The sequence below is a fragment of the Stigmatopora nigra genome, chromosome 18 (genome assembly GCF_051989575.1).
Source record: "Stigmatopora nigra isolate UIUO_SnigA chromosome 18, RoL_Snig_1.1, whole genome shotgun sequence".
Taxonomy (NCBI): Eukaryota; Metazoa; Chordata; class Actinopteri; order Syngnathiformes; family Syngnathidae; genus Stigmatopora; species Stigmatopora nigra.
In genome coordinates this window covers 11,823,368-11,840,402 of record NC_135525.1, presented here as the reverse complement: position 1 = coordinate 11,840,402, position 17,035 = coordinate 11,823,368, and the positions used below count along the sequence as shown (strand labels likewise).

The following is a 17,035-nucleotide window of genomic DNA, read 5'->3' as shown; positions in this document are numbered from 1 at the left end:
TCTAGCAGTTCTAGTGGGAATACGCATGGTGCATTGTTGAAATATTGGCCATATCTAAAGCTTTGGAGCTAATTGAGCCCCCGCAGAGGCTTTTGTTCCAAGACCGAAAAGAAGTAAACTGCCACTCGTCGCGTTTGTAAATCAGATCTCGATACTTGGCATAAAAGGGGGTGGATTTGGAAGACAACGCTTTACAATACACAACTTTATCAACTTCTAAGAGACGTTGAATGCTACATAGAAAATGAAATCATTTAACTTGTTAGGTTTTTTTGGAGTACGTTGACACATACTGACCATGTGACCTTCCAGTTTTGATTGGCAAGTGAAGTAGTTAAGGGAATGTTAACTTTCAATCTGGTTGGTCTAATGATATTTTTAAAAATTTCCTTCCCACCCCCCCATTCAGGTCGACTATCTTTCTTTTCCTCCGGCTCGGAGAACCTCCACCGCGTGGAAAAAGTATCATGGGGCGCCCGATACGCCATCACGGTGTCCTTCACCTGCGACCCCGCCCAAGCCATCGCCGACCCCGCCCTACCCTGAGGCGACCGGGGGCGACGGAGCAGAGTCCCTCGCCACCCCCGCACAAAAAAAAAGGGGACGAAGACAAAAGAGAAGAGCGGGAAATCAAGATGACCGGTAATTTGTCTCCACCTTTTTGATCCAAAATACACGGGTTAACGATAAGGGTCTATTATTTTGGACTAAAAATGTAGCGCGTCATGTCCCCAGGCGGTTAAAAGGTAGCACGTCAGTCAGTCTTTGGGATTATTCACCGTGCACTTTGGTCTGCGAGGGGGTGCCAAAGGGTTCCATTTTAATATTTCATAAAGCGTTGCCACAAACCACATGAGAATACATAAATCAAAACATCTTTGCCAGGACTGCCTCAGCCTACTAATGGCTCTTTAGTCGGCTTGAAATTAATCTGCCATAATCTAGCTAAAGTTCAAGGTAAATATCAGCAATATATTTTATGCTTTTACACCTGGCAGAGGCAGATGTAAAAAAATAAATATGGTCTTTCATAACAACATTTTTTTTTGGTCTTCAAAAAAAGCCAGTGGGCCAGAAATATGAGCTAACAATATTAGTTTGTGATATCAGCACTCAGGCAAAGTTTTATTAACGTCATTTTTGGCCTTTGAAAAGCTCACGTCGCTCTGGTATTTTGACTCGCTCTCGGTCGGTCGGTCGGTCAATCCATATTGTTGAAGAAAAACTTGTTTTTACGGATTTTCTTTTGATTTGTGTTCTTTTTTATGGCCAATTTTTGCTTTTGTGTTTTGGGAAGACATTTTATGTTTTCTTTATTTTTTATATGAATAAATCTTTTCTTTTGTGACGTTCCTCCTTTTCAATTACAACAAGGCTCATTTTTTTACCGTTTATGTTGGCGTTGGGCTTTCTATTTTTACACAGCTGCTCTACTTCGGATATACTGTAATACCTCCATTATCGCCAATTCATTACTTTGCGAGAAGAAAATAATAGTATAATAGGGGTGAGCGTACTTGCCATGTTTACATTCACCGCCATATTTGAGGGATTACTGTATCTAGGCAAAACTGCAGTATAAACTCTTCTTTTGGGGTAGTACATTTCACATTGGGATGTTCTTCATCTTCTTTATGATCCGTAACGTTACACTAATACGCAGGCGGCAAATAGAAGGATCAGGAGATGTATTTTAAGATATTTCGTTGGGATTTTGTTTGGCAAGATTAGTGCAAAGAATGCAAATCTTGGTGGATCCTTTTGACGCTGAAAAGAACAGATGGGCTCTTTGAGGCGATACGTTAATAAGGCTTATTAAAGTGAGCGCGCATTCGTCATTAAAGCCAAGACTCCTCCATAAAACATGACACAATTGAGCGTGAATTCTTTATAAAAAAGAACATCTTGCTCCTGAAGGAGGTCTTTGCTGCCTAAATCTTTCTACCTACATTTGTGGACACCCCATAATAGCCCGGATAGGAAATGGAAAGGCATTTTGGAGCAACAGCATTGCTTCAAATCAAATTCCATTGTGCCATGTCGTAGTGGGCTGTCGCTCAACCCTGACCCGGTTGCGTGGGCGTCTCACCTGTTCAAAAAGCCTGGCGGTCTCTTTTCGTCTCCGAGTTGAACTCCAACTGGTGGGAGGACCATGCGATCCGGGAAAGCAATCCGGTCTTGAACCACTTGACACCCATAGAAGCTCCTGTGTGGAGAAAACTCTTTTTAGTATTGATTCTCGCCCTTTTGCTTCTCCTTTACGTGCAGTTGACCTTTTAAGTGCGCGCCCATTACACCTTGTAGCGTGCAGAAATGTCACAGAAGAGATTGTGGGGGGGGGGGGGGGGGGGTGGTAAAGTAAAAATCCACGGCGTTCCTCTTCTCGTCACCAGGGTCGCGTATTTCGGTTTGAATTCATATTTGATGAATTTCTTGTCAAAAAAGGAGCGAGCTCTGGTTGCGATGTGGGCGGAATAATGATGATGATGATTTGGGCCCCCTCTACGCTGGTGGCTTTTTAATGTTCCCGTCATCGGTGAAGGACATTTTGAAGTTGACACAGCCTCCGGCTTTTTTTTCTTTTTTTTCTTACCTGCGTCAAAGCTTTAGAAAGAAAGAATGACGCAAACTAAAGTCGTGGTCTCACGTTGAAAAAGCATCAAACTTTGTCCCTTGCGTTGTTTGAAAAGCGCCAATTTTGTCATTTTTTGACCCCTGGGAGTCTCTAGATAAAGTAATGGATCAAAAATTGAAGTAATTCTCGCTCATTAACATTTAGAGTGGCCATAATTGCTGACTGCAATTAATTCAAATAGCTGCTGCATGTATTTTTGACTTTTTTCCGCCGTTTTTACGAGACAGTTCCTGCGCACCTGTCGGTCGGTTTTGCAACATTTACTAACGGGAGGCCATAAAAAAAAGTAATGAATCTCCATCCCAAATGAGTCTTATTTTTCTGTTGCTTCCACTTTCCATGCTAAAATACATTGATTTTCAACGTGTTGACGTTTTTTCAGCCTACTTACTCATCATTGGGAGGGGGCGGGTCTTAATTGAAAAGTTGCAATTTGAGGATGTTGATAAACGAAAGGTTAAAAAAATAATTGATTGCATACCTGGTCTTTGGCCCGCCTGGGACGCCACGTCTTATGGTATTGACAGCTCTTGGTTTACTCTCCTTGCTTCTCCTTGACTGCAGATCAGTCTTTTGCAAACAAGATGTCAACAATTGCTCTCTGCGGCTAATTACTGTTAGCTGGATGGAAGCTATAAAGCCAATTAGTCAGCCGTCCTCGTGAATTTATGCATCTGATTTAGACTTTCTGAAGTAGTACGTACCATGCTAACATTTTCCCCCCTCAAGCCATCTTGTCTGGTAAAAAAAAAGTGTCTCACCTTGTAGTTGTGGGGAGAATCCTCTTTTTTAGCCTTATCCAATTTTTCCAGGGCCAAGAAACGTTTTTTTAGCCCCTTCCAGATGGAGCGCCATTGGCAAATGACTCCAAAAGGGTGCCAGAATTAATGGGAAATGTCTGAAAAAAAAGTCCCAAAGCTAGAGAAATCGCCTGGAAAAGGGAAATTCAAAAGATTAGTATTTGTGCCAAGGGATATTTAAGCAAGCAGCCCATGTATTCATTGGCTGAAATTCACATGTCATTGACATTGGGCTCTTTTAAACGCTTTTTTAAAATTCGGCTCGTACCTGAAACGTTGATATTGTGCTCTCGGCGCTTTGACTCCATCCATCACGTGAAAATGTGCTGGTTTGCAACGAGGCTCTTTGGTGAAGGACGACCGGCAGGAATTGTGCGTTTGACGAATGTGCCGCCGCCGCCGCCGTGTAAACTGGGCCTTCCCTGATCAAAAGTGCCGCTCACTTTTAATGAGTTGCCCGTTTTTTGACATTGCCCTCAATAGCGCTAGTTTTCAGATTCGACGTGTCGTTTGGCGTAACGCCGGCTTCAAAGAAACCATTCGTTTGCAAAATTCAAGGCCTTTTCTATAAATAAGAAGAAGGCCAATGGGTTCCACCTGTTCTTCATTATTGGTTGGCATCTTTTTTAGGACAACCCCCCCCCCCCCCCCCCCCCGCATATACGAGGCCAATATCTTTCCCAGAAGGACAATTTAAACACCTGATGTGAAATTTATAGAGCTGTAACACTAAATAAAAAAATCCCCCAAATGAAAGAGGGGCCGCTTTCGGAATGTTTCTTTCAGGTCCAGCGTGCCGTCATTTACTTTACGATTGCAGTGAGGCTACAAAATGGCGGTCCGCACAGCACGACTCGGGAAAATCAATCTAACTCTTTCCAACGTCTACCTATTGACGACAAAACTGGCACGTCGGGCCAATTAATATTGTCCCTGGCTACGGATGAATGGTTAGTTGTCTCGTCGTGGCCTGAAAGTGCGCCGTTTATGGGCTGGGATGGGCTCCAGCACCCCCGCGAGCCTCGTGAGGATAAGCGGAACGTGATGAAACGAATAAATATTTATATATAGACACAGTTCGGAGCCGGACAAAGACAGCCAATCATTGTCGGCTAATTGCTTTACCGGCAAGTCGCTTTGCAATTATTTGGGGTCAAAGGGGGGAAAAAAGTAATTTTGCAACCAGTGCAGTCTATTCGTTGCTTGTTTCCACACGCGGAAGTCGTGGAAATTTCAAATGACTCTGCTTAAGATCAAATGTTAGCGTCTTCTGCGGCTAAAGCTAAAGCGTTAACCGCCATACTACAATTCCGGATTATCCAATGTGTGTCGATATGGATATATATATAAAAGCCTGTTCTCATTAAAATAAGAAGAAAGACAGCCAAAAATGTAGATTGACTACCATTTTATTGAAGGCCTTTTTTCTTTAACCAACAAAATACAATTTGCTTACAGATAAACGACAACGCAACCTCACAAATAGTCGACAATAACGCTAAATACCATGTATAAAGTTACTACATCACAACGTCAATTTATGGTGCTTGTGCTCACTCAAATATTACATTGCGTATGAAATCAGTATTTTTTTGGAAAAACTAGCTAAATGTGATGCTGTTTTACTGTAATGTGTTTGTTTCTTTGATACAGAACACTCTTAAAGCGACACAAAAAAGAAACTGCGTATAGACATCGATATTTTTTTTCTTTACATTACAACAAAGAGATTTTGAGAAAAACATTTTGGCTTTGCAGGACGAGAAGTGACTATTTTCAGACTGCCATTTTTCTTTTGCAATTCTAAGGAGTCATCATGCAGATTTATTCATGAGTGGCAGATTTAGTTGATGTTTTTTAGCCAATGTTTCTGCTTTTCTTTGAATGCAGACACTAAACAGAAGCCAAGCACACAGAATCACACATTGCCTAACGGAAGGTAGACTTAGTACTTACTTACTTACTTACTTACTTACTTACTTACTACTTAGCAGCGCAGAGTCCATTCCCGTGTTTTTTTTTTGTGGAGGGCAAATACAAATGAGCATCTGAATCAACATGCGTCTTGAGAATGCGCTTCATTTTAGAACGGCTATGATGACATGGGTTGGCCACTTATTTGATCCATTTGGTGGAGATGGCCACTTCATCCAAGGGCTAATTTCACCTTCTTTGGTCCTCCTGGCTTTCTTCATTTTTCTGTCGAAAACAAAATTACAGAGCGTCAGTTCAGTTCCAAACGGTTTCGTCAAAGCCCAGTGAGAAATTGTTAGCTATTTGAACATAATGTACGAGTCAGTGGAAGAGAGAAAAAAAAACATGTTTTAGTGTTCCAACACTTTTTTTGTAACTTGAACATTTCGTAAGTAGAGGTGTACTGTGTATGTGAATTCCCTCATTGGTTCCACGGTCCTCACACTACGACCAACTAAATCCCCTTCAAATGGGTCAAAGCGTCCCAATTTGGTATGAAACAAAACTAAGAGAAATATCTTTACAGCTTTTTCTTGTCCATTCCAAAAGAGTTAAGGAGGTAGGTGGTAGTGCTTGTCCTCTTTGTCCCCAGCTGAGCTTAAATAGCAAGAGGCAGAAAATAGAAAGTAGCAAGCGGCTCCACAGTCTGTCCTCTTGTCCGCGGGACACCTGTTAACTTTACGTAGAGGGCGGGGGGTCTAAAAATGCTAGCATTCTCGCTATTTTAGGTGTTTTCTTCCCTGCTAAAGAGTCAATTACAACAACCACAGTCTCGTACATGGTTATAAATAACACGTTTCTATTATGCCGATCCTTGCCAAACTCTAGGAACAATAACAGGAGAAATAGTTTTTCTTTTCCCCTGCCCCTGAGAAAATGGGATGCCCGGGAACAAACAGGAGCCAAAAAATACCGTGTCATCGTAAATATGGCCAAATACTGATAAGCGCGGCATCTGCCGAACTCTGTCGGAGGGATTTTTACAGTGGTAGCGTCCGCCAAAGGTTTAAAAGGGGATCACGTCTGAAATAGCATATCCAAAAGCAGCCCTTGACCTTTGGACAACCTTTTTTCAACAAGCCGTCTTGGCGCTGCCTGCCCATAAATCTCACGTGCCCATCGCCTCGTAGTTGACCTCTAGGACAACGCTTTTCTTTCCACTCGGGCTAGCTTGATTTGTCGGTCCTTCCAAATCCGTCACCCGTCTTTGGACTGGACTGCGCTTGGGTATCGGCGTGCAAGCGGCGTCCTAGCGGCGGCTCGCGCTATCGATTTTGTAAGCGTCTGAGCAAAGCGGCGCAAATCCCCAAAAAGAGACGTCAATATTTAAACAAGTCCAGCCATTCAACCTTTAGCGCTTTGGTGAAATCAATCGGACAGTTTGGCATCCCAGCTGACGTCAATCAAAAAACGCCCAACAAAAAGACCAGGCCGGTTTACGTCAGTTTTTAGACTTGACATAGCTCTAGTATAAAAATGATAGTCCTTATTAGGAGGATATGATAGATAAATAAACAAAAGTTGACGTTAGGGAGGCAGTGGGAGTTTGGACAATTCCATTTGGGATTGGACTTGCTTTCCCCACAAGAGATTTATTAGTACAAGCTAATTAATAACGTGGCCACAGTGGTCGTGCACTTTGTGAGAACCAGAGAAAAAATAATAACTTTAAAAAAAAAAAGTATTTTTAGTGTATCCAATGGCAAAACAGGCTAGTTCGACTCCCAGGAACAACAGTTTACTTTGAAACAGTAGTTTTTTTTCTTATAAATGTACACTAGTCAATTCATTTTGAAAAAAAAAAAATGGAGCTATTTACCGTAGCATATGTTTCAATTTACTTATTCCGACGGCGCCTCTCAATGTGATTTGCGGCTTCAGGATAAGCATGCTAGTCTTTCCCCGATAACATTTGTTTTTAATGGGCTCCCTACACATGTTTATGATGAATCTCCGTATTTATGCTAATCCCTCCAGCGACAGCAGGAAAAAGCCTCTATTCATTTAACCCCAATGAGGACAAGCCATAATGAAAATAAATGCTTGTATATTTGTATTTACGCCAGGAGAGAGAAAAGTGGGCGCATTGTGGTACGGGAGACAATCTTTTTTTATTGATTAGCAGGTAGATGACTGTGATTTATTGTGGCGGATTAGGCCGGCGACTAAGCGTCTCTGGGACAGACACAAAAACAAATGTGAATCCCAGGCGTCTTATCGTGATGGATGATACTTGAGCCAGCCCCGCCTTTACAAGCGTACCCCCGAGATAATGACGGGGCCACCGAAAAATATGGGACGTTAAACCAAGACCAGGAAAATAAGGACAATTGTGCGGTTCAGGCAAAAGCGGAATTATTCGTTTGGCAAGGACGGACGGACTGACGGACGCCATCCATCCGTCCGTATTAGCTACGAGGCCAGGAAAACGTGCCTGGGCAGCTGCAGAGCGAGCGTAAAATCCGTCAGCGGCGCACTAGCAATCTTCACGGCTCATCTCACAAGTGATGAGGCCACGAATTGACTTCAAGGATTTTCAAACGGATTGTCAAACGCGTGCGTACCTACGTTTTGTGACAATTGCCCTGCCCGACAAAGCCTTTCTATTATCTCGGAAAAATAACACAGATCAGAGAGAATTGGAGAAAGGGAACGTCGCCTGACAAGGTTTTCTTTTACCAAACGGGGCCGTCGTTTGAACATCAAATACGTCCGATCAATGTGCACATCTAGTATGGACCACCACGTGAAATACGCTACTATAAAAAAGAAGTAGAGTGTGGCCCGAAAGCTTTTTTCTTTGTAAAATATCACATCCTCGCATTGTTATTTTCTTCCTCTATCCCGGAATGTGATACAACAGTATACCGTCGGGCTATCATCCATCACCATATAACGCAACAGGTTTCTCACGTTTAACAGCTTACATGGAGGACTTTATTCAGGCAGGCCCCGAAGGCGGCGTGATTAAAAATGGATGGGTAGGCTATTGTTGCTGAGAGCGCCTTTTCAAAGCGCCCTAAAGCTATGCTTCATCAATTATAATAGCCACTTCTTGTTAACATCCTTGGCCTTTAAATGTTAATCTTGGTCGCTAGAGAGGGACTTTTCCTTCTTTTGTAAAGAGTCAACTCCAGTTAGCATACACACAGGGGCTTTTTACACTTTGGCCGGAGCGAATATTCAAGCCTTTTGGAAGTAAGTGTCTCCATTGGCGCCATTCCTGCCATTTCCTGTTTTCACTGGCCCTTTCCTGTCTTTTGTTACTGCAATCATGGTGCCTTATGAGTTAGGAGCGAGCGCTTGGCAACGCCTGGCCAGAAATCTGTCAGCCGCCGGATTTATGGACAATATTTAGCCTGCGTTTTTTTATCCAGGAACTTTTTATGGTCCATTTGAGAATACAGCAGTTAAAGCGCACGCTACTCTTGAGACTCCTTTGCAATGAAATTCATCAAAGGGAATAAATAACAAGCGAAAAGGCTACAGTCATAAAACAGTTCTTAATCATTTTACAAAAACTGCGACCAGTTTGGACTCTCGTTCCCCGCAATACCGATCTTAGCGTCTTTACAGATACGTCGTCGGTCGAGTCATAAAATTAAAAGTCATGTGCCCAGGAATTGACACGCGGTTTTGACCCACGTTAGCCCAATGCTAATACTAGCATTTGCAGAGATATCGTGCCGACGTACTTTTCGAGATCAGGCCAAGATGGCCACCATCCAAGAAAATAAAAATGATCAGGCTGATAGCAAAGGAATTTAGTCCTAAAAGAAGCGCCATTTTGGCTCGTGCCCATGTACCCGCAAAGTTAAGAAGGGTGGGCCTACCTCCTCACAGTTGTCCGGCAGGGTGGGCCCGCAAGGAGGCCGTCCTGGTGAGCACAAAGCTCTCGGTACACTGCTGACTGCTGGCGGACGGCGACCTGCGCGGCGAGCGCGGCGAGCGCTGCAGACGGCCCCGCCGCTCGAAAAAGCTTCCGGCCGACCACGAGCGCTTGTGTTTCCTCACGTAGTCCTTGTAGTTCTTGGTGAGCAGGGTGTAAAGGAAAGGGTTTATGCAGCTGTTGGAGTACGTCAGACAGGTGGTCAGGTAATTGATGTTGCGCTTGGCCGTGGACGACAGGGGCAGGGACGGCTGGTACTGACCCAGGAGTTGCCAGATCCAAAAGGGCAAGAAACATGCCCAAAACAGGAGCACGATGGTCAAAATCAGGTACAAAACCTAGACACAAAACAAACAAAAATGCCTCAATGTGGCTAGAAAACTAGCATCAACAGTTGTTTCATGAGTCTATAGTTATGGCAAAAAGTTTGACCAGTCTTACCCGACTCTTTCTGATTAGATCGGATATTTTCTACTTCATCGCGTATTCTACGGATCGTCAGGGAAAATATACGGCGGTTGTCCCCCGACCCGGAGACGGACGGCGGCTAGGATTCCTCGCTCCGGCGATCTCGTCTAAGTGTCCTTGAGCCAGATAGCCGCTCCCCACCCCATTTCTCGCCCCCGCGTGAAAGACGATATATAGCGCTTGGAGTGGTGTGAAGGGGGTCCTCCAAAAGTCCATTTAGCCCACATATCCCAAGACGCCGGGTTTATAAAATCTGCCGTCGCACCGAGCGTGATTACATAGCGGCCGATAAGACCCACGTGTAATTGGTAGCTTAGCAAACGTTGTGATTTCCTGTGGCGTTGCCATGATACCATTGCCTTTTTTGTCCACGATCTCACCTCCGAGCCTCTCGATTGGGTGCAACTGATAAGCATTTAAACTAAAATAACAGCTCGGCCTTCTCCAGTAAAGCCCCAACCCGGATTTTCTGGAAGCTTTGCTAACGTGTTTGTGCAGCCGGCGCAGTTCACGATAAGCCGTTCAAAACTTAACTAAGAGTGTCTCTTTTGGGCCTCTTTCCAGCGCGTTTAGCACGGGCAGATGTGGATGGTTCTAGTTTCGAAATAAAATAGGATCTAAACAAAAACAATCGTTCTAATTCCGGACGGTGAAGCCGCCAGCCTCCAACGCGTTTCCCGCTACGTGCCCGGTCGTCCGCTCTTATCGCGAGTGGCCTTGATACCACACCATCGACCGCTATGTCTGTCGCCGACGTGTTGGTGAGAAAGCGCAAGGCCCCCCCTTGATGGATCGATCCAGTCCTATTCGGTCTCGGCCGAGTGACGGAGAGGAAAAACAGTCGACGGCCAAGTACTCAAAGTTCAAGCTGGGCCTTCCACACCCGGCCAGAGCCAATAAAACGGCCTGACACCAAAACCGTGGACTGACCTTCAGATTGGGAAGCTTATTGGTTGTCTTGAAGGTGACCGTCTGCGAAAGCCAGTAAGTCCGAGCCAACTGCACGTAGAGGTAACCGATGATCAGTCCCGGCGCCACGATGCTGGTGCAGAAGAGGAAGGTGATGTAGACCTTGTAGGAGAGCGGCGACAGGGTGGGCAGACACATGGCCTTGCCGCCCACCGCCGTCAGCCGGATGCTGACGATCATGGGCAGGGTCAGGACCAGGGAGGCGCCCCACACCAGCACGGCGATGGCCTTGCGGTATTTCTTGGAGCGCTTGACCGTGTCCAGCGGCTTGAGCACGGCCAGGTAGCGCTCGCTGCTCATGACGGTCAGCGTGAAGATGCTGGCGTGCATGGTCAGGAAGTCCACGCTGATGAGGATGCGGCAGCCGGCGTCGCCAAAGTACCAGCGCTTCAGGAAGTGCGTGCACACCACAAAGGGGATGCTCAGCAGGTACAGCAGGTCGGCCAGGGCCAGGTTGATGATGTAAATGTACATGGAGGCCGCGCTGCGCATGGAGTGCCACATCACCACCAGCGTGTACACGTTGCCCGAGGCCCCGGCCAGGAACATGACCGACAGGATGGTGCCGATGGCCGCCGTGGCCGCCGGGTCCTCGTGGGAGCCCGGAGGCGGGGGTTCGCCGCTGCCGTTGCCGACGCTCCTGCCCGCCAGGGCTTTCAGGGATTCCGTGGAGGCCGCCGCCGCCGTCGTCATCTCTGTAACAACTGACTGCGCCACGGAGAGAGGGAGACAAAAAAAAAATGTTGTCAGATAACTATAGCCCGGGGGGTGGCCAAGTCCGGTCCTGCACAGCCAGTCAGTCTGTTTGCCGGATCTCCCTTCCCCCCTGGCCAGCACACCTGAATCTAATGATCAGCTCATCGGCAAGCTGTCCGCAAGCTCGATAACGATCCCCATGATTGGATTCAGGTGTGTTGGTGGAGGGAGGGAGGGAGGGAGACATGGAAAACACACTGGATGACGGGGGCTCGACAGGACCAGACTTGACCACTATAGCTTCTTAAAAAACAACAACAGGTTGAGAGAGGAAAAAAAAACACCAGTCGCTTTAGTTCCAGGCCCAGCCAAATCATCAAAAATTCAGCTACTTGTCATGCGGTACTTTGGAACAGCTGCTGGCTTTGAGGACTTTTGTCTCCAAAAGTTAAAATGGCTGTCCTAATTAATGCCTAATTTCCTGCCTGACAGCGCCTGGAAGAAAAATGGCATGCAAATGTATTCTTATCGCGGCCCATATCGCCTCGCCGAGATATTCCTGAATCACTTTTGGACAACTCATTTGGAACGGCTCAACTTTCCCACTCTGCCAGCCTGCCCTCGCCACAACCAGAAGGAAAATAGTCAATGGGTACCTGTGTCGCCTTCAGCACGTGGCGGCGTTTCCATCGGCCATCCCTCCCGTTGCCAACTCGCTTCCAAATTCTCCACGCGAGTCCAAAATTTCACACTCCATAAAATCCGAGAGGAGAAACAGACGGGCGACTGAAAAACTCAAAAGAAAAAGGCTTTATCCAGTGGTCCGGCCGGACTTGACGATCGCAACGGATCCGCAAAATCCCACCTTTGGCGAGGAATCTTTCAATGGGAAGCCCGAGGCATCTAGCGTGGAGTTGGAGCGGCCTCGTAAATTCTCACAGATTGCGCCAAAGTTGAAATGGTAAAAGAAGAATGGAAAAACAGAGTCTCCAAAGGGAGAGAGAGAGATTAGATCTTCAACCCACTGAAGGTGACAGAGAAATGCGCATGGCCGCGCTTGGTCGGGCTGCCACGCGTCTCCCCCTTGCCGGGTGGGCGTACCAACCAGAAAAAGAGAGAAAGCGAAAGGGGGAGAGAAAGACAGAGAGAGAGAGAGAGAGAGAAGAGGGGAGGGAGCGAGGGAGAACATAACAAGTGGCTCCCTGACAAAGAAAAATAACATGAGAGGGAGGAAAGGATGGATGGAGGACATTGAAAAATATGGACTTTCATCTCAGTACTTCTGATTGGCATTTCATTTTTACCTTTTCTATGTCATACGTTGCAGTTCTTCTTAAGGTCCCCATAGCAATTGCGCCGTTGCTGTACTTGCGGCATTTTTGCAAATCTTTTTCCTTTTTTAACGGCAAGTAAATGAACAGGTACTTCAATTGATGCTATCGTAAAAAAGTCAAAGATGAAGCGGCGCCGTCCGACAGCCGGGCGAAATGTCATTTAGCGCTCCTCATGGAGTAACGGCCTAGGGGTTCATCGTTTCTGCCGCGCAAAATGGGAAAATCCCCCCAGGTCTTTGTCTTTCAACTGTTGGGTCGCGATTTGTGGCCCCAGATAAAAAAATAAGGATTGTAAAAACATATTCCTCCGTGGAGATAGATTCCAAACTTGGCCATCTTGGAGAGGGCGACCAGCCTCACCTCACTTCTTATCTCAGCCGAAACGTAATTTTAGTAGGGTAGATTGACTCTATTCCGTTCAGAATTTGCCGAACGACTCGTGGTTTTGGACCGTGGTTCCACGTATAGCGAGCGACTCCATCTGTAACGAATCTCCGTCACGTCAATAAATGCGGCCGTGCGCCCTCTTGTCACGTCTCATTAGCGGGGAAACAAATTCAGGCTGAGAAAGGAACGGCACAGATAATTATCTACAAAATTGAAGCGTCACCAAATTCCACTTTACCAGCTCAGACCGTGTGCGCGTATATAGATAGACATAGATATATATATCAAGTCACCAGCACCCATAAAAAGAAAAAGAACGCCACGCTTCAACAAGCTTTCCGACCTATATTGCGAGACAAAAATGTGCTAGGGAAGCATTGAGCTATTATTTTTACAACAGGAGGAATTTGTGTTAAGGTTGTCAAAGAGGGGAAGGAGGGCCGGCGGCCTATACGTACCTTTGTGAGAAACCACTTCACTTCTTGTTGGTCATAGGGAGAGCAGAACGTCCATTGGTTGCCATATCTTCCGCTGTACACCTACAAAAAGAACTTTTATTACCGTATTCTCTGTCATAGAACCCAATGTGAACCCAAAACTCACCTTGACCAGACACTTCCTGGTTGTACAGCTCACGTGCCATCATTTTGCCTTCAAAGTATCACATTTGTGCTCCCATGTATATAGAATCAAATAATGTGAATTAAAAGGCGGCTTAGACGAGGGAAATTGTCAAATTTAACCACTCTAAGACCATTTTAAACGTACGGCTTATACGTGAAGGAGGCTAAGATACAGTATTAGGGCCCATTTTCCTCAGGAGCATTTCCCAGGTATGCCGTATCGACAAATGGCCCCCATGGGGCACCGCCGGCAGCGCGGCCCTAGCGTATACGTCTATATACTATGGTATAGTATGTTTACGGCCGAGTGGCTGCGGCTTCCCCGCCGCGTTTGGCGGATTTTGCACGGAAAGAATGAGGCTCCGTCTGGGAAGGCGGCGGCGTGGTCTTCCCCCCCGGCCAGCTTGTGGTTTCCAGCAGCGCATGTGCTGAAAATGCGCATTTGGCCGCCGTGGAAAAGCGCCACTGTGACATCACGCATGACTTGATGCCGCAAGCTGCCACATGACCTTAGTTGGGCATAATATTAGGACAGGATACCTTACATTTTCACCCATTTCCTTCACCCGTTGAAAGTAAATACGTTATATTTTGACCCTATGTTAGAAAAAATTCAACATTAAGAATAAGTACATTTTTTTACTGCAGCACTGAAACACTAGTTGTATTTCCTCCAAATTTTGTGGCGTTATTAATATTTTATCTCTTTGAAAGCAAGCCAGGGACATCATTGGAATAAACAAGACTAAACTCCATCGTGGCTTTTTAAAAAAGAAAAGGAAATTGCCATCATTTATGTGTTGAAATGTATTCATTCCTGCTGTGTCCTGTGCTCGGGATACTTATGTCCAACTAACTGTCATTTCTGATTTCCTGCTGTTACAGAAATGCCACTTTTGTCGAGAGAAAAAAGAAGACAAAGACGAAGACATAGTATACCGGTCTGGAAAAATCATCATGTGTTGTGCTCCGGAGGATGTCACTTGGAAACTGTCGAAAAAAAATGCCAAAGACGAAGACTCTTCTCACATCGATTCCTTAAGGTACACAAAAAAAAAAAACACTTGCATCACATTTGCATCAGAGTTTAAAAAGTAACATACTTTGCTTAATTCCAATAATACGCACGCATCCTAAAATAATGCCTTTGTCGTCAGATTCTTCGTTGTGGTTTTCAATAGCCACCGCAAAAAAAATACTTTTACGTACTTTAGGGAGAAGCTTAACTTTGCAAATTAGCCCCAAAATAATTCAAAAATAAAAAGCACAGGCGCATATAGACGTTACGAAGATTAAATGTTGAGTAATCAATACGTTTAATGTCAAGTGTCAATAAAATGACACACTTGACGTTAATTATGCTGTAAACATGCAAAAGTAGAAAATAATGCAAAAAAACCTAAAGACTAATAATGATAAAGTAACTGAAAATGGCGTTTACTGTTTGCTAGCACCACTAAGTTTAGATAAACTTAAATATAAATAAAATACATGTAAATGAGCGCAGGATCGCCAGGCCTAACGTGACGTAATGCGATCGTTATGGTTTTCTTTTCGGAATAACACTCATTTAAAAGTTATTTGCGTCTTTTTAAAAAAAAACATTTAAAGTAAACCCGTCGTTAGCAACTCGCTTTTCCCGTCTTTTAATTAAAAATGAAGCCGCCGCCGCCGCAATTTAAGTGTGCTTCAAATCCAAGCTCTGTTTATTGACTTCTTTTCCATATAGACAAAGTTTTATATATTATTTCTACAAATACATGTTTTTTTCAGCACTTAAAAAAACACTTTCCTCCGTAGGGTTAAAAACAACCTAAATGGGGAAACTAAAAACAGTTCAAGACAAACCATTATTAGGGCGGAAGAAAACAAAAAATCACCAAAAAACCAAAAAGAAATACAAAAGCACGTCCTGTACAAACACACTATGAGCCAATAATTTAAGAAAATAGTGCCTCTAAAACGTTCATATTGCTTTTGACCTCCAACCGGCAGGCAAAGTCAAGTTGGAAGGTGATTTCCGCAGCTTGTCGTCACGGCTTTTCCGTCTTTAAAAAATCCAAGTCGCCGTCCAACCATTGTGACTTTCTACAGCAAAGGTGTCCAAACCTTCCTCCCCCCAAAAATAATATCCAAGCGCGCAATGTTCCTTTGACTTTGTTAGTTTTTATTATTGCGCCGACTGTCTGTCATTGACGTCCAATCGACTGGGAGAGTCAGCACGCCATGCCGACCTTCCCAGTTGAAATGGATTTCATGTCTATCGCTTTCAATAGCTTTTCAAAAGTCTATGTTTTGATGTCGTCGCCTGGTGGACTACAGTTGAGTCGCCTGACTTTGGTAAGGGGGCAGGTGTGGGTCCAATTCCCACTGGTGGGTGGTGGTGACTCCGGATGGTGGTCTGTCTCTGCCCTACGGCGGACTGGCCACCAGTTTAGGGTCTGCCAAGTCAGCTGGGTTAGGCTCCAGCGCCCCTTTGGATGAGGAGCGGTATGGAAGATGAATGAATGTTTTGACTAGAAGACAAACCAAAAAATAATACTCCAATGTGTCCTATTTTCCAGTTTCTTTATGGATTTCAACATGGCGTCAAGTTGGGAGTCCTGAGCCGGCGCTCGAGTGGGCATCTTCATCTTGTGCTGACGACGAAAAGACCCACAAACGCAGGCGGAACTCCAGCTTCTGGGACGGCTGACTTTGCTCCAACGCCCCCGCCACAGAGTCACGACTGGATCTATTGCCGACAACCCCCCACTCCACCCTCCAGGGCGTCCGCCCTCCATCTGAGGTCAATGGCCATCGGAGTTGGACTTCTTCTCCGTTGGTCCACTTGGACGGCCGCCATCTTCTCCCGGGATCGGGTCCGAGGAGTCCTTGGAGTCGCTGGAGGGGGCCCTCCTCCTCAGGTGGGCATCCCGACCTTCGGGTGGGGGCAGGCGGAGCCCCTCCGCCGACAAACAGGGAGGACTCATCTTCTTCTTCCGTCGGGGGGAGGGCAGCGGAGTCCGAGTGCCGCTCTGCGGGCTGTCGGGTCTGGGACCGGGTCTGAGTCCTAGTCTGGATTCCGCCTCTGCTACAATGACCTCAAATCCAATGGACCAATGGTTTTGGTGACCCAGGGACGAGGACGGGGACTCTTCCCCACGGAGGGACGGCCGTTTGTGTCGGTGACTGGAAGCGGGGGAGGACGAGGATGGAGTCCTTTCCAGTCCTTTGCCGTCCGAACACAGAGCCTCCTGAGAATCGCCAGACAGGGCCAC

The 17,035-nt window shown here is 45.7% G+C and overlaps 3 protein-coding genes across 12 annotated transcripts in view; 1 reads left to right on the top strand and 2 right to left on the bottom strand.

Annotated features, from left to right (window-relative positions):
• ogfod3 (2-oxoglutarate and iron dependent oxygenase domain containing 3) overlaps nucleotides 1–16,525 on the top strand; it is a 21,030-nt gene extending 4,505 nt beyond the window's left edge. Inside the window, exons 9-11 of one of the 2 annotated variants that reach the window (XR_013329650.1) lie at nucleotides 410–642; nucleotides 14,661–14,818; nucleotides 16,340–16,525. Coding sequence is in view for 1 of the 2 variants with exons in the window: in XM_077739210.1 (XP_077595336.1) it covers nucleotides 410–546 (137 nt within the window). In the remaining variant the exon portion in view is untranslated. Of the gene's footprint in view, nucleotides 1–409; nucleotides 1,349–14,660; nucleotides 14,819–16,339 lie in introns of those variants that run through there. The other variant, XM_077739210.1, reaches the window with a different exon arrangement.
• LOC144211566 (urotensin-2 receptor-like) lies at nucleotides 9,243–12,509 on the bottom strand. Of its 2 annotated transcripts, XM_077738919.1 has the most exons (4): nucleotides 12,297–12,509; nucleotides 12,088–12,217; nucleotides 10,697–11,443; nucleotides 9,243–9,636 (listed from the first exon to the last, which is right to left on the bottom strand). In XM_077738919.1, the coding sequence occupies exons 3-4, from the start codon at nucleotides 11,426–11,428 to the stop codon at nucleotides 9,247–9,249; spliced, it is 1,122 nt and encodes a 373-aa protein (XP_077595045.1). In that variant the 5' UTR covers nucleotides 11,429–11,443; nucleotides 12,088–12,217; nucleotides 12,297–12,509; the 3' UTR covers nucleotides 9,243–9,246. The 2 variants fall into 2 exon arrangements, with proteins under 2 accessions (XP_077595045.1, XP_077595044.1); XM_077738918.1 differs by having other exon boundaries at nucleotides 12,088–12,509.
• cacna1g (calcium channel, voltage-dependent, T type, alpha 1G subunit) overlaps nucleotides 15,453–17,035 on the bottom strand; it is a 50,132-nt gene continuing 48,549 nt past the window's right edge. For all 8 annotated transcript variants that reach the window (XM_077739204.1, XM_077739201.1, XM_077739202.1 and 5 more), the window contains one exon: nucleotides 15,453–17,035. In XM_077739204.1, the coding sequence (XP_077595330.1) occupies nucleotides 16,565–17,035 (471 nt within the window). In that variant the 3' untranslated portion in view covers nucleotides 15,453–16,564.

Bases quoted from the DNA above. Each gene is read 5' to 3' on its own strand.
- LOC144211566 (XM_077738918.1), bottom strand. From the start codon at position 11,428: ATGACGACGGCGGCGGCGGCCTCCACGGAATCCCTGAAAGCCCTGGCG. The intron at 9,637-10,696 runs GTCAGTCCACGG...TTTTGTGTCTAG, and splicing joins ATAAGCTTCCCAATCTGAAG to GTTTTGTACCTGATTTTGAC.